This window comes from Equus quagga, chromosome 5, assembly GCF_021613505.1.
Source record: "Equus quagga isolate Etosha38 chromosome 5, UCLA_HA_Equagga_1.0, whole genome shotgun sequence".
In the NCBI taxonomy this organism is placed as follows: domain Eukaryota; kingdom Metazoa; phylum Chordata; class Mammalia; order Perissodactyla; family Equidae; genus Equus; species Equus quagga.
In genome coordinates, this window is record NC_060271.1 from 34,255,073 (window position 1) to 34,279,790 (window position 24,718).

General features: G+C 42.5%; 1 protein-coding gene across 7 annotated transcripts in view; it reads right to left on the reverse strand.

Moving 5' to 3' along the window:
- OTUD3 (OTU deubiquitinase 3) overlaps nt 1-23,417 on the reverse strand; it is a 41,768-nt gene extending 18,351 nt beyond the window's left edge. For 6 of the 7 annotated variants that reach the window (XR_006888633.1, XR_006888632.1, XR_006888630.1 and 3 more), the window contains exons 1-7: nt 23,082-23,417; nt 16,029-16,177; nt 11,836-11,948; nt 9,124-9,246; nt 2,577-2,708; nt 2,015-2,111; nt 688-872 (exon numbers count right to left, since the gene is read on the reverse strand). Coding sequence is in view for 1 of the 7 variants with exons in the window: in XM_046661451.1 (XP_046517407.1) it covers nt 688-872; nt 2,015-2,111; nt 2,577-2,708; nt 9,124-9,246; nt 11,836-11,948; nt 16,029-16,177; nt 23,082-23,296 (1,014 nt within the window). In the remaining 6 variants the exon portion in view is untranslated. The remainder of the gene's footprint in view (nt 1-687; nt 873-2,014; nt 2,112-2,576; nt 2,709-9,123; nt 9,247-11,835; nt 11,949-16,028; nt 16,178-23,081) is intronic. The other variant, XR_006888635.1, reaches the window with a different exon arrangement.
- Nucleotides 23,418-24,718: the final 1,301 nt, after the last annotated feature.

The following is a 24,718-nucleotide window of genomic DNA, read 5'->3' on the forward strand; positions in this document are numbered from 1 at the left end:
ACATAATTTAGTGGCCCAGGGAATCCTAACACAGTCCTCAGAAGCTTCCTGCATCTTTGCCTCTGCCTGCGGCTTTTATTATATTGCATTTTGAGCTGAGAATTTCTTGGTCAAGACTTTAAAATGAACTCCAAATTCAGTAAAATGAAAGGTGTCATATACTACTTGTGGGAGTCGGGGGTGGAGAGGGGAGACATACAACATTTTGGGGAAGCACTTGACAATTTACCAAAAAGCCTTGAAAAGATTCAAAGATCCATGCCCTTTAACCTGTCAATTTTTCTTCTGGGACTCCAGCCAAGAAAATAATGCAAAATACAAAGATTTGTACACAAAGTTGTTCACTGTGGATGACGGCATTAATGAGAAATAGGAGTTTAGCACATGGACTAACCGGGAAGCACCCAGACATGTAGTAACCTCAGGCGGGCAAAGGAGACTACGTGTGCACACAGAGCACAGGGCGTTCTTCCTTCCTTTGGCGTAGGTGACCTTCCTACGCCAAACAGGACGGGCAAGGTCTTCATTCTGCTTCTTGATATACCCTCATGCACTCCCCGTATCTTCTACAGTAACTACTTATACAGACCAAAAGAAAATGACGCACTAAAATGAGCTCCAAGTTCCCACCACCACCACCACCACATTACAGCAGCAACCATGTCCCCTCCACCCCATCTTTCATACCTTTGGGAGCTGGTTTTTATTTGCTTTGTTTTCTTCACTTGGGCTGGCCCGCGCCTTATTGTTTTCAGTCCTGCCTTCATTTAAGCCCTGGTTTCCAAAGCCTCTGGTGCCACTGCCACCCTCCTCCCATAAAGGGCCATACTGTTTCAGTACTCGGCCACTGGACTCGAGGTTCTCCTCTGCATCTTCCAAAGAAAGATATTTTATTAGAATTGCGAACCTAAGACAGTTACACAATGCGATCGTTGTTAAATGACTCCAAAAATACCTGGGTCCCTAGATCACTGTCATTTGGAAAGCAGGTTTCCTTGAGGCAAAATTCTAACACCAAGTCAATACAGCAGGCAAGATAGGGAAAAAAACACTGGTAAAATTGGGAAGAGAAATTTAAAGCAACGTGTTTACCAGCATCATCATCAGCTTCCCACCAGCAGAGTCTCTTATTAGATTAAAGCACTTTCGACCATGAATTTTTAGGGGGGGATCTTTCATTCGCACCCAAAAACCAGAAAAGAAATAGGCTCTGAAGCTGTGATGTCCAATACAGTCGCCACTGGCCACATATGGCTATTTAAATGCAAATTAATTACAGCGAAATAAAATTTAAAATTTAGTTCCTCAGTCTCACTTAGCCACATGTCAAGTACCCACCACACTGGACAGCACGGATACTGGGCAGTGCCACTTTAAAGTCACAAAGACCACACTACTTACAGTTTTCTAAGAAGGCTTAGCAAACATATAAAGAGGATGGTAAAATACCCAATCACATAGAAATCTATCATGCCAGGAACAGTATCTGGCACATAATATCTGGCAGTGCAAGTACTGAAATCATTTTAAATAAATGACAGTAAATAAAAAACAGTAAGATGTCACATCTTTTTCCCTCCCTCTAAGACACAAAATTAAACTCAGTTCAAGTAAAAAAAGTCTGAATTATCAGCAGTTGATAGGTTCTAGTAATTTAAATATTTCCATCAGAAAAATAAGGTATTTTTCTCTCCATAAATTTTGGTTATCATTTTGGTTTTATAAAGGAGTCTTAACTCTCAAAGGACAAAGTCTTCCCTGACACTCTCCACCCCTTCCCAAACTGGGTGAGGTGGCCTTTTCATGTGCTCCCCCAGCACCCTGCCCCCGACTCCATTAAGTATTGTTGTATCTGTTTACTTATCTGTCTCCACTGCCCTAGATGATAACCCGCATTCTGCTGGATGAATAAACGACAGTATAATTACTACCCGTGACTCGATTAAAAATAAATATTTGGAAAATGGCCAATACAATCATTTTGAAAGCTCATAAATATCCATCACAGACTTACTATTTCTTTTCCCCTGGTTCATCTGAAGCATGGCAATTATTGCAGATTCAATATTATAGTTTTCAGCTTCCAGGTTCTGGACTATCAAATCAAAATCCTATCCAAGAAACAAAGGAACACTTCAAGACTCTGGGTATATTTTTCTACCTATCACTACTTCAACAATTTGATAAATAAAAAGATGCAATAGTGAGAACTCAGGCAAGGTTTCAAGACCCTTTCCATTTAGAAAATGTCTTAATTTTCAGTAACGTTGGTTATCTGAAATAACTATTTAAAATAAATACATTCTTTATAAAACAGCACTGATGAGAAAAAAATAAATGCACAGACTTCCTTAGGATTTTGAGCAGTATTGGGTAAAGTCTAGCAAACGAGAGGGAAATGAATAAACAGCTCTCATTAAGTCACATCGCATAACCTAATCAAACTACAAACGTCATGGACCTTTTGTGGTCCAGCAGGTGTTGGCACACTAGAGCGGAGCTACAGAACCAGCAGGTAAGCTGGGCACAGCACCGCTCGTTACAAATCATTACCACTGCAGGACAGAAACACTAACTGAACATCCAGTTGCGCTGCACACTTTCTGGACAGCATCTTCTACTTCATCTCTCAGGTCATCTTCAAAGTCCACTCCTTTTGTCTTGATCTTTTCTCTTTTATTTGATTCATCTTGATGAAGCATCTGAAACTAAAGGAATTATAAAAAGTAATAATCATGGAACTTGAGCAAACTATGTTTAGAATCCTCAACATAGGAAGACGCCCTAATCTCAAAAACATTCAAATATATGGGGAAAAGACTCTAAGAACAACCTTAAGGGAATAGCAATGACTAGGCTAAATTTGATCCAGACATTGAGATTCCAGGCCACAAGAGAAGTATTACAAAGAAAGGCCCAGAATACAATTCCATTTACAATTGCAACAAAAAGAATAAAATACCTAGGAATAAACCTAACCAAAGAGGTAAAGACCTATACACCAAAAACTACAAAACACTGTTGAAAGAAACAGAAGAAAAATATTCCATGCTCTTGGATTGGAAAAATTAACATAGTTAAAACGTCCATACTTCCTAAAACAATCTACAGGTTCAATGCAATCCCTATCAAAGTTCCAATGACATTTTTCATGGAACAAAGAATCCTAAAATTTATATGGAATAACAAAAGACCACAAATAGCCACAGTAATCCTGAGAAAAAAGAACAAAGGTGGAGGTATCATACTCCCTGATTTCAAAATATACTACAAAACTATAGTAATCAAAATAGCATGGTACTGTCACAAAAACAGACACACAGATCAATGGTAGAGAATCGGGAGCCCAGAAATAAACCCAAACATCTATGGACAGCTAATTTTCAATAAGGGAGCCAAGAGCATGCAATAGAGAAAGGAACATCTCCTCAATAAATGGTGTTAGGAAAACTGGAGAGCTACATGCGAAAGAATGAAAGTAGACCCTTATCTTACACCATACACAAAAATTAACTCAAAATGCATTAAAGATTTGAATGTAAGACCTGAAACCATGAAACTTCTAGAAGAAAACATAGTATGCTCTTCGACATCAGTCTTAGTAGCACATTTTCCACTACTGTGTCTGACCGGGCAAGGGAAATAGAAAAAATAAACAAATGGGGCTATATCAAACTAAAAAGGTTCCACACAGCAAAGGAAACCATCAACAAAACAAGACGACAACCTAACAATTGGGAGAAGATATCCGCAAACCATGTATCTGATAAGGGGTTAATATCTAAAATATATGAAGAACTCACACATTTCAACAACAAAAAAACTAACAACCCAATTAAAAAATGGGCAAAAGAGCTGAACAGACATTTCTCCAAAGAGTATATACAGATAGCCAACAGGCAGAAGAAAGGATGTTCAACATTACTAATTATTGGGGAAATCAAAATCAAAACTACAATGAGATACCACCTCACACCCATCAGAATGGCTATAATTAACAAGACAGGAAATAACAAGTGTTGGAGAGGATGTGGAGAGAAGGGAACTCTCATACACTGCTGGTGTGAGTGCAAACTCGTGCAGTCACTATGGAAAACAGTATGGAGATTCCTCAAAAAATTAAGAATAGAACTACCATACAATCTAGCTATTCCACTGCTAGGTATTTATCCAAAGAACATGAATGCATAAAGATATATGCTCCCCCTATGTTCATCGCAGCATTACTCACAATAGCCAAGACTTGGAAGCAACCTAGGTGCCCATTAAGGGAAGAATGCATAAAGAAGATGTGGTGTACATACACAATGGAATACTACTCAGCCATAAAAAAGGATGAAATCTGGCCATTTGTGACAATGTGGATGGACCTTGAGGATAATGTATTATCCTAAATGAGAAAGTCAAATACCATATGATCTCACGAATAAACAGAAGATAAGAGCAACAACAAACAAACACATAGAGACAGAGATTGGATTGGTGGTTACCATAGGGGAAGGGGGGAGGGAGGAGGGCGAAAGGGGTGTAGGCACATGTGTGTGGCGATGGATGGTAATTAGTCTTTGGGTGGTGAACATGTGTAATCTACACAGAAATTGAAATATAATGATGCACATCTGAAATTTATATAATGTTATAAACCAATATTACTGCAATAAAAAAAAAGATTCCTTCTAGCTCTAATAAACATCCTGAGATTTTTTTAGTCACCAAAAAATAAAAAAAAAAGAAAGTCCCAAGATACGGGATAAACTATTCAGCAAGAATGGCATTAGAACTCCTACAGTTTCTAGATACCAAGATTTTGGGAGTGACTGCTAACTCGTGCAGCACACATCTGTCTCAACTGATTTCCAGAGCTGTGAGCTTAATGACAGCAGAGATCCTCTACACTAGCACCCGCCAAGCTTTTGCAGCAGGACAACTCATCTTGAAGAAACATACATACGCTTCTCATCTGGTTCGCCAGGCTCCATTTGATCATCAGCAACCTTCAGTGCGAAGCTCCTGTGCCAATGGACAGGCACAGGTGAGCAGGACTCATCTAACCTCGTGTGCACACCACCACACTCACGGGAACCTGTCAATCCAAATTCTAAAACCACAAAGAGCAGTTCACTTGGCGTCCATGAGGCCTTTACAAGCCAAGCCTAAAGCAGAAAAGGTAAAATCATCCCTCCGGCTGCTCAGGTGCCTTCTCCCTCTGCTTCCTATTAACGCAGGGAGATGGTAAACGCACAAGGACACTTCTATTTTTTGCATGTAAAAGTGTAAGTGGAATCCAGTAATGTGTAGTATATTCCTTAAAATGCTAATAAAAAGCAACCTATTATAAAATAATACCCTGACAATTTGGCAATGTGAACCAAGAGTCTTTGAAATTTATCCAAAGGAAATGTGTCAAGCATAGAAAAGATTCATGTAAAAGTGCACATCACAGTGCTATCCAAGTGGTGAAGGACTGGGAACATGCTAAAGCTTCCAGAGTGTGGGGAGCATTAAACAACCACGGTAAATCTGTAGAATGATGCTTCATTCCCATTAAAGTGAGGAACACAATAAAGATTTTCACTACTACTGTTATTATTTAACAAGGTTTTGGAGGTAACAGCTAATGCAATTAACCAAAAAGAAAAAAACAAAGTATAAAATTGAAAAGGTGGGGCCGGCCCCAGGGCCGAGTGGTTGGGTTTGCACGCTCTGCTTCGGCGGCCTTCGGTGGCCCAGGGTTTCACCGGTTTAGATCCTGGGCGCGGACATGGCACCGCTCATCAGGCCACACTGAGGCAGCGTCCCACATAGCACAACTAGAAGGACCCACAACTAAAATATACAACTATGTACTGGGGGGATTTGGGGAGAAAAAGCAGGGAAAAAAAAAAAGATTAGCAACAGTTGTTGGCTCAGGTGCCAATCTCTAAAAAAATAACATTGACAAGGAAGGAGAAAAGTTATCACTATTTGCAGATGATATAATTCTATACCCAAAAAACAGAGTCAATTAAAACACTACGACAAACAAGAAGAATTCTGGCAAATCACGTATCTATAAGAATCTGGTATCCAGGATATACAAAAAACTCTTACAACTCACCAACAAAAGCACAAATACCCCAGTTAAAACATGGGCAAAGGACTTGAATAGACACCTCTCCAAAGATATACAAATGGCCAACAAGCACATGAAAAGATGCTCAACATCATTAGTCATTAGGGAAACGCAAATCAAAACCATGAGACACCACTTCGTACCTAGTAGGATGGCCATAATTTTAAAAGGGAAGAAAGAAAAACAGTATTGGTGAGGATGTGGAGAAAGTGGAATCCTCAACAGATTGCTGGTGGGAATGTAAAACAGTGCAGATACTGTGGAAAACAGTGTGGCAGTTCCTCAAACAGTTAAACAAATAATTACCATATGAGCCAGCAATTCTATTCCTAGGTATATACCCGAAAGAGTGAAACAGGTACTCAAATACTATACACAAATATTCACAGCAGCACTCTTCATAATAGCCAAAACGTGGAAACAACCCAAATGCCCATCAACAGATGAATGATAAACGAAACGTGGGATATCCATACAATGGAATATTATTCAGCCTTAAAAAAGAACCAAGTACTCAGATATGCTGCAACACGAACGAACCTTGAAAACATTACGCTAAGTGAAAGCCAGACACAAAAGGCCACATACTGTATGATTCCATTTCTATAAAATGCCTAGAATAGGTCAATCCATACAGACAGAAAGTAGACTGGTCATGGCTGGAGGAGAAAGGAAAGGGGGAGTGAGTGCTTATTGGGCACGAGGTTTCCTTTTGGGACGATGAAAACGTTTTGGAACTGGATGGAAGAAGTGGCTGCACAGCTTTGGGTTCGGCAGTACTCAGGGCCACTGAATTGTACACTTTAAAACAGTTAATTTTATGTTATGTGAATTTTACCTCCATTAAAAAAAGAATTCTGTAGGATAGCTGGTACACACATAATTAACATTTTGTTAACAACTCTCATATATACAGCTAGATAACAAGCTGGGAAATGTAAAGGGAAAAGATCCTTTCCTCACAATAGGATCAAAAAACACAAACATCTAAGAATAAACTCAGCAAAAAATGGGAAAGACCTACATGAAGAAAACGCTCCTCCAGATCACCAAAAAAGTTGATTAAACAAATAAAAAAGCTTATCAGGTTCTTGGCTAGGAAGATTCAACATCATAAAGATGTCAATTTTTCCTTAAGTTAATCTATTAATTTAATGAGATCCCAATAAAAACAAATATCAACAGAACTTCTTTTTAACTAGACATTCTAACATTCATATATCAAACAAAAAAAGAATATACAGGAAAGTATAAAAAAAGTAATGAGTGAAAAATTCTACCAGATTTTAAAATACACTCTTACTTAATTAACATAATGAACACATTAACACATGAACAGAGAAACCAGTGAAGCAAAATCAATGTCTAGAAATAGACCCACACGCATATGGGAATTTAGTGTATGAAAAAAGGCGGCATTTTGAATCAGTAGAGAAAAGCTGTATAATTAATAAATGTTTTGAGTACAACTAGGTAACCACAAGGAAAAATACAGAGTTGGATCCAAACCCTCACACCTTTATATGAATATAAATTCCAAATAGAGACAAGATTTCATTTTCTTTAAAAAAAAAGAAACCATAAAAGTGCTAAAATAAACGATGGGAGAATTCTTTCTAACCTCAAGAGTGGGAAAGGCCTTCCTAAATATGACCCCAAAGACGTAAGAAAGCTTGATAAATTTAACCACATAAAAATCTAAAATTCCTTCAGAGCACAGAATAAAAACACAAATAATAGGCTGTGAAAAAATATTTGCAACTCATACCACAGACAGAGGTTAATAATTTCCCTAATACATGGTCTCCTAAAAATCACTAAGAAAACTTAATAGAAAAAAAATAGGCAAAGAAAATGAATACAGCTCACAAAAAAGGAAATAAAAATAAGTCAAACGCAGGAAAAGATGCATAAAGGCACTAGTAAGAGAAATACAAATTAAAACTACGTTAACAATTTTTCCCTAACATCGAAAAAGATTAGAAAATCTGACAGCACGCTGAGCTGGCAAAGGTGCAGGTAGTGACATATATTTCGAGTAGCGGTGTAGACTGGGAAAAACTCTCTAAAGAGCAATTTGGCAACACCTGTCAAAATCATACAGGCAGTAAGGCCCTTCTAGGAACTGCTGCCACAGGTACACTCACACGTGTGTGAAAAGACGCAGAGATACAGCAACACACGCTGTTTGTAAAAGCAAAACTTCGAAAGCCCCTAAAGGTCCCCAGAAGGGACTGGTCACACACAGCCTAATGCGTCCATACAACACAAGACCATGCAGCCATTTGAAGAGGTGCGCGAAGTTCCTTCCGGACTGCTACAAATTAAACTCCACGACATGTTCAATCTGACAAGCACAGGGCAGAACAGCATGTGCAGGATGCTACGAGTGGGGGTAGGGAGAGTGTAAAACAGCAAAAGTGGAATACATGCACAAACGCACACATTTGCTTGCTATGTAAAATATCTCTAGGAGATTTTATGATATACTGATGACAATGGTCACATCCAGCAAGGGAAACAAGGTTGGGAGAGTGACTTCACTTTATTTTTTTAAATTACAAAGAAAGCACATAATAATGCGAGAAAAGGCTTTTCAAATAACATTACTTGATAAAAGCAGGAAACAAAGCTATATAAATACCAAAGCAATAACAAAAATTCTGTCCAGGTAGTTGACTTTGTGGACTTTTCATTTTCTTTACTTTTTCTATAGTTTCCAAACTTTAGATACAAAGCATGGAGTAATTTTAAAACAAAAAAGAAATTTAAAATTTTTATATAAATTATATTCATGTAATCATAGCTATCAGCTATTAGGGAAAGCAAAAGAATGACAAGAAATTTTATCCGTCACTCTCACCTGAGCTAAAAACAGTAAACAATCACGCCACAGATTCTTAAAGGCACCTTTCCATAAAACGTTACTAGTTTTCAGCTCCAGGGCATTTGGCACTTGCCCTGGTTCCTCCAGGGCTGAGAGCACAGAAGAAACCAGAGGCCACACTCACATCGGTCTGGAGATGTGCAGGTGCTTCTGAGTTGTCGTTGATCCTCCGCACACTGTCATAGTGCTCTCCATACCGATAGGCAATGTGTAACTCCCGCACGTTGCTTTTGTCTGTACCACGGATCTGCAGGCAAGAGAAGGAGAGATGCCAGCGAGGACTTGGACGCTGTCAACTTTGTCCGAGAAATGCCCAGGAAGCCCCGTCAACAGGCTCTACACAGACCCAGACTGGGAGTATGACTGGGGCGCGCCAGAGGGCTGGGCTGGAAGACAAGGTGTCTGAGAAGCAGCCGCTGCAACAAGAGCCACGGTGCCGCACCCTGGGCACTGGGTCCTGTGTTCTTAGCTTCTGCGTTAATTTGCAGGAAAAAATAAAGGAAAGGCGTTTTTTCTTTAAAAAAAAAACTGCTTAGGCAAGTTCTGAATTATCTTTCTCCCACCCATGTATGCACACTTCTTTGTGCTTACTAATATGTAACGATATGGAAATAAATCCATTTGAAAACACATATTCAAAAACGAGGGGCAGATTTACAGTGAAGTTTTATAATGAAAACTTACAATGAACTTAAATGAGCTTAAGCTTCAGGGGCGCTAGTACCTTTCAGCCCCTCAAACGCACAGGCCCCTTCCAAGAGGCAAAGCCCAGGGCCAGATGCAGGTTTGTTGGGCTTGAAACTCAAACAATCATGGAGCCCTCTCTGAGAAAAAGAACACAAAATTACCATTATAATATTGCTAGACTGCCTCCCAAGACCTCGAAAGGAGGCCATAAAAATGAGGGCCCTGACAGCTGTGCTCCACAGTAAACCTACCTCTGCTGTTAAAAGAAAACAGCATTCTCCATCAACCACCTACTGAGAAGCATGAACCACAAACTCAAAATCTCCCACTTTAATCAATTTCAAAACAAAATTATACGTAGTCTCGCAGTACTACTGCTTTTTACAACCCTGGAGGCATTACTCACAAGGCATTCTACGTGAACGGTGCCCCTGGAGCACAACCCTCCAGGAATGGGGCTCCACAGTCCTGCAACACAGCAGCCCTAAACTCCAGCCTGCATCTACTCCCAAAAGACCGCTACCTCCACGAAACACGAACGTAATTCCGAATCTGTCCCTTAGAAAGCCCGGGAACTATCTATCTATTTGTTAAAACCCCAAAACATCAGTACCTCCTTCTTGTTTTTATTGAAAGTCATAGGTGGTAAGATACAACTATTAATTTAAACAATATCTGTGGTCTAAAAACACAGCAAAAGTCAATGGAACAAACAGGAACCACACAGGTCTAGAAGTGAGAACCGTAAGTTTTCCCCAGGTAGACTATCTGGGTCTCAAAGTGCAGAGAGTCCGGTTTTGACATACAAAATAGAGATGGCATCACCACTTAGCTCCCAGGAAGGGTACTGGAAAAGGAAACTAGCTGATTAGACTCTGAATGACAGAATCCCTAAAGCTCTTACATGTTTAAGTAATAATCATCTACACACACATTATGAATAGGAAAAAATAACTGGAACAACTGTCACCATATGGTTAACTGCGATGTTCATAGCAAGGGAGATTAGAGAGGACTGGCACTTTCTATGTTACACGTCTGTATTGTTCACAGAAGCATATATTCTATTTCTAACCAGGAAAAAAATGTAGGTTTCACTATCTCCACGTTGTGAGTATAAGCCTACTCATTATTCACGAAAACGCTCTTACCCATGACAGTAGCAACCAATGCAGTTTCAATTCTCAAACTTTCTAAGATGCTTCATTGGGGTGAGGGGAGATGGGGAAGATCCAGGGGACAGTTCCATTACAAAGTAAATACGTTTAGGTTAAAAACATACTTTCAGTGTTTAGCTAACCATGAAAGAGAATACTACAGAAAAGTATTTGAAAAAAAAAATTTTAACTATGCAGAATTATCTTCCACAACTACCTAGATAATTAATAAACTAAAAAAAAAGTTATCGATGGAGGAAAAGGCAGGCTATGATTACTAAGCTGGCATCGAGTATTTTCCTTCAAGAATAGGGTCAGTATGCTGCATATTCAAATGATTTTGATGACTTCTGGTAAAAAGTGAAAATTTAACGACAAAAATTTGGGACAGTGAAGGAGGTAACCACTATTCTTGGCTCAGTGACCACCGATAGAAAGAAAAAGCCTCACTAAAAATATGATAGCTCTCCCCAGCGTCACTGCACCCAATAACATGGCCCCAAAGAACACCACGCACAGATATTGTTTCCCTCCTGCTCACTGTGCCCTGTAAGGGAAAATTCAACAGGTTATAGTGAATTTGGTCTTTGTTTCCCTCCACCTAAAAAACACATATGAACACCAAGGGAACAGTGCATACTTCAAACTGGAATTGTATGCACTAATCTTTTAAATTCTCACTCAGATATTTTTACAGAATTACCTAAAATATTTCCAGATTAGGCTCTCTGCCTCCAAATTATCCAACTAACTGACTGTTGAATAATATTTCTCGCCCTTTAAAGGTTTCTGTATTATACTTCAGACTCCATTTGTACACAGTGCAGGGTTGAATTCCAAGCCCCCATAAGCTTCCGGTCTTTGGTTAGGCTTGTAGTCCTAGTTACTGTGTTAGAGTTCAATATCACAGGTCAAGCCCCATCATCTTAGGACATCCCCAAAGCTAGTTTACAAACAAGAGCTTGAGAGAAATTCTTGAATAAGTGACCTACCTGCCACAAAGGGGCGTTAAGTTGATGAATCACCACATTCAATTGATGATTTCTTGCAAAGGCGACAATTGCATCATTGCCAGCAAATGTACCAGACTTTGCCAAACTGGCCACTGCAAGGAAATGGGAGAGAGAGTGAAATGAAGTCTTTACAATGGAAAAATCCAAATGCAAAAAGCAAATGCAAAAATTAGTATTTATTTTGTTCCAAATAATGAGAACTGAGGGCATACATTTGAAAAGTCCATTAGCTTTGTCAGAGTCTAGGAATTTAGCTGGTTGAACAGTACATAGACTGCTACTCAGAATTATTAATGAAGGATTAATAAATCCATCATTAATAAAGGATTCATTTATTTACTCTTTCAATAAATATTTACTGAATGCTTCCTATATGACTAACTCTATAAAAGACACTGGAAATGTAACAATAACCACAGTAATCATAATAGTGTGCATTAATGAACGCTTATGTGTCAAGCACTGCTCTATTCACTTCTCACAGATTATCACTTTTAATCTTCAAAATAACATCTTGAAAGAGGTATTATGCACACCATCTTACAGATGAGTAAACAGAGGTACAGAGCAGTTTATAACTGTGCCCAAGGTCACAGAGCCAGTACACAGCAGAGCTGTGATTTCATCCCAGGCAACCTGGCTCCCAGAATGGCTCGTGGCCACTCCATTAGACTGCCAGTCAGTCTGTCCTCAAGGAGTTTACAACTGGTGGGGGACAAATGACAAGAAAACAGACACAAGTGCTGCAGGAAAGGAATGTGGAGTAAAGAATTTGGCCTTGCTCAAAGAGAGGTCTGGCCTTTGTCGCTGCTCCTCAGAGATAATCTCAAAACTCTTGGAATTTCCCAAGTGACAGCAGTGTCTTCGTTATTCGTGGTGGGCCTCTCAGCCAGACCTGACAGGTCACACTAATGAGGTGACTCCTGGTGGGTCTCTCTGGCCCTCTGCTGTCGGAAGGACTAGGGGGCTGCAGGGCCAGAGACTGAGTTCAACCACTCAGGCAACCAATTCATAACATCTACATTATGAAGCCCCAATAAAAACTTCAGACACAGAAGTTCAGGTAAGCTTCCTTGTGTACTGTCTAACTCTTCCCAGACTCCACCTTTTCGTTTATTTTGATCTGTATCCTTTCCTTGTAATCAACTATAACTGTGAGCATAACAGCCTTCAGTGAGTTCTCTGAGTCCTTCTAGCAAATTAGCAAACCTGAGAGTGGCTTTGGGAAACCCCAAATTTACAGTTGGTGTAAGAAGTGAGGGAGTCTTGTGGAATACTGGTGCCCTCCAACCTTACACTTTGGCTGACTCCAGGTCAGGAACATAAGGCAGTTTGGTAGAGGGGAGGGGAGGTAAGGTGTATCAGATAAACTTCTGAGCTGAAACAACTAAGCTGATTCCCAAAGGACAAGTAGGAACAGCCAGATAGAAGAGGAATAAATGACCTTCCAAGCAGAGGTGAGAGAGAGAGAGAGAAGGCTGAGCTTGTGGACTAAACAGTGCGGCAGGAACTCAGATTCCTGAGATGGCAGGGTGGGGGAGCAAGAAAACGTAGTGGGAAATGACCAGAGATGAGGATAGAGAAATAAGACAATCACAGATCACAAAGGGCTAGAGTTTGAACTTTATCCTGAGGTCAATGGGGAGCTGCCAACAGGTTTCAGATAGGGGAACAGAGTATTAGACGTGCGTTTACATTCACCACTCTGGCTGCAACATGGAAAACAAACTGAACGGGTCAAGAGGCAATGCGGTCAGTCCAAAGAATATGCAAGAAATCTAGGCAAACCGCCACAGAGGCCTGATTTTACAAGGTGGTAGCAGTGAAAGAAAAAATATTGAAGTAGAAGCGACGACACTTAATGAATGCCTGGGTTTGAGGCGGCCTTAAGAACATTCAGCTTTCTGATCTGGATATCTGTATAGTTGGGGGGAAAGAGGTTGCTGATTCTCCAAAGCCACAGTCTAAAGGAAAAGAATAATCCTAAAAGACAGCCAGATGCACAGGTAATCAGGTCCCGAAGAGTTAAGTGAGCCATTCATTTATTCATTCAACAAACATCATTGCCTACAATGTGCCAGGCATTGCCGTGTTGGGGAACAGCCATAGGCCCTGTGCTCAAGAATCTCAGTGTACCAAGGCAGACAGGGACTAAAAACACATAACTCTAAGAATGATAAATGTGGTAAGTCTAGCCTTCCACTGACACACAAAGAGAATGTGCCGCCTTCTAGGATTCTTTTCACTTCTGCTATGGCAGTCAGCGCCACTTCTCCTTCTCTGATGCTCCACTTCTCACGTAGCACCAACCAACCATCAGGAGTGCACAGAGACGTTTCAAGAAAACACCTTCCCATAGTACCTCTAAAGTGACTAGCATACTGGCGACTGAAGGTTTGAGTTCCTTGTCCTGCCATACCCCCAGATCTACCACAAGACTGTCAGTGAAGATGTTCAAAGCGGAATTTCATGTCACCAACTAAAAACTTACTTCATCCAGAATCATATTTTAATGATTTACATAGCACTAAACTAGAAAACTTGCCTCATATACCCACATTTAATTTGTGAACTGCTGACCGTCTGGTAAACTGTGTCTATCCACTAGACAGAAAGTGATCCAGGAGGAGGGACCATCAGAACTCAGGGACTCGTATAAAGTACTCACGGAGAGTTCTGCTGCTGTGTCTCTTCTGCTGCTGAGGCCTAATGAATGAGTTCTTTCACAGTGAGGAATGAGAAAGGCTCTGGGATCACTGATAGATCCCCTCCCAAACGTCTTCCTCCTGCTGCCCCCTATTTTGCTCACAGCACAGTCACACAACGCATCATCACAGTTCAGTCAACGACAGACCGCATATACGACGGTGGTCCCATAAGATTAGTACCATACAGCCTAGGTGTGTGGTAGGCTATGCCATCTAGGTGTGTGTAAGTGCCCTCTATGATGTTCACACAACAACAAAATCACCTAACAACACATTTCTCAGAACCTATCCCCATCGTTAAGTGACGCATGACTGTACAGCCACCTAGCCTTTCCCCGAACAGAAACTTCAGAATCACCTTTGTCTCCTCACTCTCCCCTCCTCCCCACCTTCAACGAGTCCTGTCAATTATACTGCCAAACTGTGTCCCGGGCTGGACCCTATTCATTATCCCTAGTAGCTGCCTTGGTGGAGAACATCTCATTCTTTCATATGGCCAATGTGGAGAGCCTTCTAACTCGGCTCCCTTCTCAGTCTCTCTCCCCATGCGTTCTTGACAGTTTCCAGAGTTAGCTCTCTAAAACACAGGAAATAGTCTCTTTCCTGATAACAGACAGATAAGACTGTGAGCCCTGTGATGAAAATGCTATTGCAAAACATAAATGTATCAGCACCTAGCATAGTAGATCCTCAGTGAATATTTGTCAATATTAAAGTTTAAAAGCTCATCTATATTTTCTTACTAGATTTGTGCCTATTAAGAAACTAATTAAAATCACTAACTGACTAACCTCAAAGAAAACAGGTTGTGTTTGGGTTTTTGATGAGAAATTAAAATGACTCTATTGATCTGATTACAAAAGTAATACATGGTCATTTAAAATCAGAAAAATCTGCAGAAGATAATTTAAATACTCAAGGTCCCACTATCCCCAGAGGATTAATACTTATTAAGAGCTTATTTAACTTGTGTTACTTAATTTAATCTTCATTTAAAAACCCTGTGAAATATGTGCTCTTACTATTTCCCCTTTATAGAAGAAGTTTAAAGAGAATGAGTGGTTTCTGAAAAATAAGTGGAGACAAGAATTAACCACCATAAAATGTTAGTATCATTCCAAAATTTCCCTACTGTGCTTCTGTGTGTGTCTACCTTTTAAATATAGGACCAGCCTATATACACTATTTCATAGCCTGCTTTTCCTCCCACTAAATAAGAAGTCATGAATAGCTTTTCAGATCAATTAACATTACCAACTTTATTAAGGGCATACACATCTAAACCTATTGATTCCTAAGTGCCTAGCATGCTGCCTATTACAGAGCAAGCAAATAAATATTGTTGAATAAATGAATGCCATAATTTGTGTAATCAAACCCCTGGCTGGGAGAGTGGGGGTTCTGATGGATTTAATTACCCAATGCATTCCTCCTGGAGGATCCAGTGTTCCACGGTGAACCTACCATGTTTCTCAAAAGGAATGTCATCTTCTACAAAGGGCTCAAAATCTTCCCGCTGCTGTATCATGTAGTCCACGGTCTCTTGTCGGTGCTTGAGATGATTTCGTGAGTGTCCCTCCAACTGATCACCAAGAGCTCTGAACAGGCAATTGCTATCAAAACAAAAATGTTGGTCAAGACCATTTAAAAGTGAACTTAGTTCATACAAAACAATGATGCTTCACGCTAGGCCCTCCACGGGAAATCTTTTACAGAGCAGACAGAAAGTCTGCACTTTTCCAGTCCAGAATTCTTCCCAGACACTTAGGGGAGAGCACTAGGGCAGATGTCCAAGCACATCACCTTCACGAGAGCAATAAACAAGGATCCTACTTCCCACTTACCAGCTGGCTGACTCAGAAAGTTATTAAACTTCCCTGGGCCTCAGCTGCCTCAACAAGTGAAGCTGTGACACGTTATCCACCGGAACACAGGGTCCAGACCTTATAGGCCATTGCACACCTAAGGGCTATGATTTCCAGATTCCCTTCCAAAATGATAAATCTATCTCCTGCCTCTTTTCTGAAACAAGTTTCACTATAGCTGCCCAGCTAACTAATCATTCATGTAACAAACAATACCCAAAAGAGAGCAATTTGTCAAGCTCCCAATACAAACAACTGAACTCGACATACAGTTTGAGTCCTAAGAACACAGTGGAGAACGCCATGAGAAGGAGGGCACTTGGACAACATGGAGTGATACTTGCAATGACACTTCCCCTCCTTGGCTCCTAACCTCTCACCCAGGGAACCACAATGCTATTTTTACTCCTGCCAAATGAAACACCATTTTTTGTTTTGTTTCTAAAATTAAATACTGGTAATAAAATTTAAGAGTTATCTTTACTTTCAAACCCCTCAAAAGCTTCTAAAAATCCAAACTATATCACAGACACAGAACCCAGATACACAGAGAACGAAACATACAAACACAGTCTGGTATCAGTATCCTTAAACCAAGGAAATACGCCATTCTGAAGGCAAACAGTAGCCCAGTTTCACAGCAAACTGTTTGCTCTTCCACATGAAAATCTGATACTCTAATTCCAAAATATAAACTCATCACTTCCAGAAAGACTTCAGACCTAAATGTGTAGGAGAAAGAGGTTTTTTGTTTTTCAACGGAGAAAAGTGAGTTTTCAACAGGAATTTATAGAGAGGCAGGAAGCTCTCCAAACATACAAAGATTTACACTTTTTTTTTTTTTGCAGGGGCAAGGAAGAATTTAAAGATTAATTTTCTATAAACTAGAAACTAAGAAGCTTTGCCTCAATCTGGGGCAAGATTCTAGAAGGGATTGGAATATAGCAGTTCTATACACTAGACTGAGATGTCTGTTGCTAAAATCTAACAATGGCAGTCTTTTTTTCAACCACAGGAAAAAAAGTAAGCTAAAAGATAAAGCATTCTCAATTTTTCTCTCAAACTTTTCTTAAGCCTTTTGCATCTGCCACCATTAGTCTATTCTTTAATCTAGTTTAAGGGGAGGTGTGGTTTAGCCCAAAATTATGTATTTAGTTATTTTACATTTAATACATCAAAACTCAGGGTGTTTTACAGAAAGTACCATGCTTTCTAAAAAACTTGTAGTAACACGGGCAAATGCTCTCTATACAAGCCAAAAACTGATAGAAAACTGTGTACACTGCATGAGCTCAACCATGTTCATCTGTGCAGTATATACATACAGAGAGATACACAAATGTATGCAAAGAAAAAACACTGAAACCAGCACTTAGACAGCTCTTAGAATGTGCCAGGGACTGTTCTAAACACTTCACATGTATTAAACATGTTTAGTCCTCACAACTCCGTGAGATAGGTACTATTACAATCCCTGTAAGGGAACTTGCCCAAGGTCACAAAACTAGTAGGTGGTGGACCCAGGATGCAAACCCAGGCACCAAAACTTTAGCCATAGTTATCTCTAGGGAGTGGAGTTAGGAGTAACTATTAAACCTACTCTAATATACTTTTCTATACTTACCAAACTTTCCTTGAGCTCACCAAAAATAAACAGTCAAAATGAAATATCAAGATAGACAAATCCCTTCCTCTTCTGACAGAGTTACAAGGTAGTGACAAAGGAAATGTGAACAAACAGCCGACCTGGGTTCCCGCAGGGAGCCCAGCAAGAGCACCCATGGAGAACAGAGCAACCATTGCCCAAAGGACCTCTAAGGGATCAGGCTATTTCCTGAGGCCACAGCCTCACCCATCACACTACAGCAGGGCTTCTCAATGCCCACACTGTGGACCTTTGGGGATAACTCTTTGTTGTCGGAGCTGTCCCGTGCACTGCAGGATGTTCAGGAGCATCCTTGGCCTCTAGCCAAAAGATGCCAGTAGCACCACCACGACGTCCTTCCCTGCCAGTTGTGATAACCAAAATGTCTCCAGGCACTACCAAATGTCCCTTGGGGAGCAAATCATCCCTACTTAAGAACCACTGTGCTACAGGGATGTATATAAGGTCTTGCATTTGAGTTCACAAAAACAACACATTACATAAGCAGCATCTAAGGGTTTTCAGTGCCCGACCATTCAGTATGAGACAATATTACACACAGACATAACAAAATGAAAGGGCCCCCAGGCTGCAGTAACAGTAGTAAATGTGCAGGAAAAGGAGGGGGACATGTTTCGTTCTATTCTGAGATCACATCAGCTAAAGCACTGGGTACCATCCTGGTTACTGTACTTGAAGAGAGACGTGTTCAGAAGAGATGACGTGGTTTTAAAATGCATAACATGAAGAACATAAACAATAGTGACGTTTAGCATAAAGGTGGCTCAGGGGGACACGACAGTTGCCTCCAACAATTTGTTATGGTGAAAGGCATGTTATACAACGAAACTAAAACTAAAACATGAGACCTACTGAGACAAAGATTTTGGCAAATAAAAGGAAATTTTATTTTAGCACTACAGACTACAGACTCAGGGTTTTGTAAATTTCTATTGGCCATCCTCAGGAATTGTCAACATCTGTGCTGTAAATTATAGTAGCCACTAGCCACGTGTGACTAGTGAGCACTTGAAATGTGGTTAATCCAAACTGAGGTGTGTTGTAAGTGTAAAATACTGGATTTTGAATAGTATTTTTAAAAATGTAAAATATCTCATTAAAAACTTTTGTATTGATTATATACTCAAATAGTATTTTAGATAAAGTGGCTTAAAATATATATTAAAATTAGTTTCACCTGTTTCTTTATGGTTCCCTCACCACCGGAAAAACGTTAAATTACGTATGTGGCTCCCATTTTATTTCTATTGGACAGCGCTGGTCTAGATCACTAATTCTCAAGCATAAGCCCTGACTAGCATCACCTGAGAACTTGTTCACATTGAACATTTTGGGACCACCCCAGGCCTGATGAATCAGACACCCTGGGGTTGGAGCCCAGCAATCTACTCCCTCCAGGTGGTTCCCTTACATGCTCAAGTTTGAGAAACACTAGTTGAGAACCTAGACTCGAAATCAGTGGTTTGCAATTATGGGTGCACATTAGAATCACCTGTGAACCTTTTACAACATGGTCAATAACCAGGCCCGGCTGCCTGGGGTTCTGGTGCTAGCTGATCTAGGAGAGAGCCTAGGCACTGTACTTCTTTCCAAGTTCCCCAACGACTCTGTCGTGCCCTCAGCGTTGAAAACTACTGAGCTAGACACAAAACATGAGGCTGCCGTACCGCTGATGCAGGTAACTAATGGATAATTCGATAAGACAATGTATGAACGCCCTTTCATCGCTAAGATCCTATGACCACAAACACAAAATTAAAAACTAAAACAACTTTTTTAGAGACAAATGGCTAAAATTAAGCATTCTTTAATGTTTTAATTTTAGAACACTACTAATTAGTAATGTAATTTAGGGCTACATTTCGCAAGATACAACTAAATACAGTTCAGAGATGCTAATATTGTATTGCCTAATCCTATTAGCGATTCTTTTCACCCTATAGCCAATCATGTTTTTAAGGACAATATCAAGGGTAAAACATCTTTCTTGTTTTGAAATTGAATCCAATTTATGTGGGTCCACCCTCCAGACAACACGACAAATATGAAGGCGACCCATGACGCACCACAAAACCCCATAGTAGCTCCCTGATTAATCTATGCTAAACTGACTCATTCATGGAAAGGCTACATTAGAGGATACCAGCTAATTTATCCCCAAGCACCCGGAGGTTCCAGAATGCTACAAGAACCCATCCTGCCAACAAGGAATACACCTATACAGCAAGATGCTCTCTCAGGCTACTCAATATTGTAATCAGACCAGAATGGAAAGACAGAAGAGCGGAGACTGTCAACAATTCTTTTATACTACCATAACTTTATTAGATTCCACCAAGAGTACTCAATAAATATTAATAAAAGAATCTGCTGATACCTGCCAACTGATCACATACACAGGAAACGCCATCCACTGCAGTGATGACGCCCATCATCACCATATCCAAAAGCGCCACGATAGTAAAGAGGGCTGAACCCCGTCCATCTCCTGGTACCCACGGCAAGACCTCGTGAACAGGAGGTTAGCTTCGTGGAGCTAGTACAAGAGGAATTACCATTGTCGTTTTATCTAACATTGTCCAAAGAATGGAGACCTCAGGAGTGAGAGACATGAGCATTCCAGTCAACGGGGCCCCTGACCTCTACCCTTCTACTCTATACTCCTGTCATCCTAAACAACCTGTAGATCTCTCAAAAACAACGTGCTCCTGTGTCTTTCCACATACTACTCCTCAGCCTAGACGGTCCCCTTGGCATATTCCCACTGCGCCTTCATGACCCGGTCTGAGTAAGACCTCCTCTGAGGGGCATCAGCACAGCGCACGTTCCCATGAGCATTTGCTGAACAGAGGAGAAGGCCGCCCTGACCACTTCAGGAGAGTCAGCCACTTCCTTCTCAACAGCACCACTATAATCAGGCACCGTGAAGAATACATCAAACTGTATTTTAATTATCTATATAATCCATTCTCAGAGTGTGGCCCAGTTTGGGGGAGGAATGTCTCTGAGACCCTTTCAGGGCATCTGTGAGCTCAAAACTAAGATGTTCGTTCTTTCTCACTCATTCTCTCACAAGTGTCCAGTGGAGTCTTCCAGAAGCTACCTGATACCTGAGGTTATCGCTCTGAGAGCTAATGGAACGTGTGTGCATTTTCTTGTGTTTTAAATCTTTCTGTTTTACTTTCTAATACAGTAAACACTGGTAGCTATAACCTACATAAACAAAAGGTCTTTGGAGTCCTCAGTAATTTCTGAGAGCGTAAAGACTCCTAAGACCAGTGTCTGAGCCCCGCTGTTGTATGTCTCTCTCACTAGGCTACGAAGTCTGTAAGCATCTTAGTCATCAGTGAGCTCCCGGCACCCTGCTCAACCAACCAGCGTTTGCTGAACAACTGAAGAAGCATGCTGTCTTTGAGGGGAGAACACAGGTAGTACCCTGAAAGCTTCCCACAGCATTAGGAACGCTCCCTCAAGATTTTACAACTCCTTGTGCTGCGATTCCTGCCCGTAAGCAACGTCCTGTTGAGTCCTGCAGCTTCCCGGACCCCCCGACGTTGACAATACCATGCCCGGTAGAGCAGACACATGCAATCCCATCATTTGCAGGGACAACCCCACCTTAATCTCACTGTAAAGTGTCCAACTGGTATTCTGATTTATACAGCAGCTTCTTGTGCTTGTGAGTTTGATTAGGATCAGTGAGGCCCTGAATAGTTAATAAACTATATTTGACGAAATCAAGGCACTAAAGCAAGACCCAGCAAAGAAAGCCTTTATCTGGAGTGACTCCACCAAGAAAATGTCCCTTTGAGAAGCCCTGCTAAGGGTCTAATTGGCCTCCCTCTGTGATATTTTTGTCATTCATTCATTCAACAAAAATGGACTGAATGCCTTCAACATACCAGGCACTGTACTAGGTGGTGGTGAATAAAATGCAATCATGCTCTAAATCCAATGCGCCTGGGGCATTGGGCAAATATATGTAGGAAAGGTGGGAAAGGTAAATTAGGGCCAGTTCACAAAGTCTTCATTGATAAGCTGCGATGTAATGTGAAATTACAGAAAACACTTTTTCCTCCCTCTTTTCCAAGCTTAATAGCTAAGGCAACTCCGTATGGTCCTTAGCTTCATCTTATTCCTCCCTCCACCCTGAGTCCTCAATGGAAGGGAGGAACAGCAGCCAGGCAGTTATTACTTCTGCCTCCTCCGGAGTGACATCCCAGCCACCAGATGCCCTCTGACCCACCCTGCAATGGGGATGCTAACCGTTCTCCGCCCCTGGCCCCTACCTTTTCCTTCTTCCCTGCGTCCTCCTGCATCCACATCACCTTTCCTGAGGCCATTTTTCCTTCCCTTCCCCCATCCTCTCCCTCCCACCCCATTTCTTTACCTCGTGTTCCCTAAAAAAGCTGAACCTGGATTCCAGTCTAAGCCCCAAGCAAGCTTGGGTAAGCACCCTTACTTGCAAAAGAGAAACTGAGGCCCAGGGAAGTAAGGATGAGAGAAGCTGGCTGCAGCTCGGTAAACAACAGGCCCTCACGGCCCCAACATCCCAAGTGTAAAAGGAGGGCAGGACCCAGCAGGAAGGAGGCAGAGCTCGGTCCCCGGCGGGGCCTCCGCCTCTGTCTACTCGTGTGATGGTCGTTAGGACTGCTCTACGTGCGTCCTGGTCTTGGAAGGGCTGGCCCCATCCCGTCCCTTCGGGGCTCGGCTCAAGCGTCACCTTGCGGAGAGGCCTCCCTGGGCACCCGTCTAAAGGACACCAGCTCCAGCATCCTATCTGTGGACCACTGGCCAGTCCCGAGCGGCCTCTGCCAGCATCAGGGCAAGGGGGATACTCGGGCGTCCAGAGGGGGGGCTCGCCGCCTCGCCCGCCGCCGGAGCCCTGCACCGGGCAGCGGCCGGAATGAATGGGGACGCGAGCGGGCGACGGTCCCCGGCCCGGCGCGCCCCCGGCGCAGCCCCCGCGCTCCCGGCCCGCCTCACCCGTCCCCCGGCACCTCCCGCAGCTTCAGCCCCAGGGCCTGCAGCTGGTTGGCGAAGCTGACGAACTCCTCCTCGCAGCCGCCGCCGGGCTCCGGCCGGTTCCGCCGCTCCTTGGCCAGGGCCCGGCGCGCCGCCCGCTCGTCCCGCTTGCGCTCGGCCTCGGCTTTCCGGCTGCCGCTGCCCGGCCGGCTCTTGGCCGCCTGCTTTCGGGACATGGCCGCGGCCCCACGGCCCGCAGCGGCAACACGGAACCCCGCAGGACCGCCGGGCGGCCGCCTCGCACGCCGAGAAGGCGAAGCCGCGCGGGCGACGGAGCCCGGCGACGGCGAGGTGACCACCGCGCCTGCGCCGGAGCCGGGCACCCCGCTCACGTGACGGGACCCCGGCCCCACCCCCTTCTCCCCCGGCCCCACCCCCTTCTCCCCCGGCACGGGCTGGGGGGCGGGGGGTAGGCACCATAGAGAGCTCACCTGCGGGAGCTAGAGAGGCACCCATCTTCGTTTGTTCCGGTCAGCCACCTAGCGGTGGGTGGTACCCAAAGTGAGGAGCCGGCGAGACGAGAGAAACAGCAGAAAAGGATAAAGGAGGGAAGCGGAGAGTGCTAGGAAAGTGGGAGAGGGGAGCAGCGGCAAGAGTGAGGAAACAAAGGAAACAGCATTTTAGCTCTAGTTGTGAGCCTACAGTTGGAATAGGCGCTTTCACGTCGCTCGTTCTTGTTTAATTATGCCAAATTACGGGAAGTTGAATCTGAGAGGTTAAGTAATTTTAAGAAGATCACACAGATCAGAAGCAAAGTTTTTCCCTGGTTCCAAAGCCCTTACACCTTGTTTAATCCTTCTCTGCTTTACCTCTCTCCCAACCCGCGTAACTCGGGGGAGAGGTAGCCTTTGTCCAAAACTTCTGGCTCCTCTGGTCATCTTGAGTCTACCCTAGGGTGACCAACCTAGGTTTGCCTGGACTTCGAGTTTTCTGGGATACAGGACTTTCAGTGTGAAAACTGAGTGAGTCCCAGGCAAGCCAGGATAGTTGGTCACTGTAATCCATACCCCGCTACTCTGGTACCTGCCTGGTCAGTAATCCCCTCTCTTCTGCAATAACCCCCTTGTTAAAAGGCAAACTGAGGCACAGTAACATTTTCAGGAGTTTATTTGAGCCTACATCGATTGGAATCAGGCAGTGCCAAGCCAGACGTGGCTAGGAGCAGTGCACCAACGGGAGCTGGGGTAGAGGTTTTCAAAGAGAAGACAGAAGCAAAGCAAGGAAATGATTTGATTGGCTATAGCTTAAGCAGTTGCCTTATTTGGAAAACCTAGTTGTTTGTGATTGGTTGTTATTAGACTTCATCTTCTCAGATTCGAGTGCATTGACTCTGGCTTGGGTTTGGTTCGCTTACCTAGGCTACAAGGCATCAGAGCCCCCCAGTCTGATGGCCTCGTCGCTTAGTTACCTCAACACCCTCTTCTCCCGCATCCTGGCTCCTCTTTCTTAACCCTTTCTCTTCCCGTGGTGATGCCACTGGCTTCTCCTCCTCTTGGCCCTCTAAGCAATCTCTTTCACCATCCCTGCGAATGTGCCTAATGTTTCTGCCCTTGTTGATTTATTGTCTCGCTCTCCCTACAAGTTCCCCTTTGGTAATA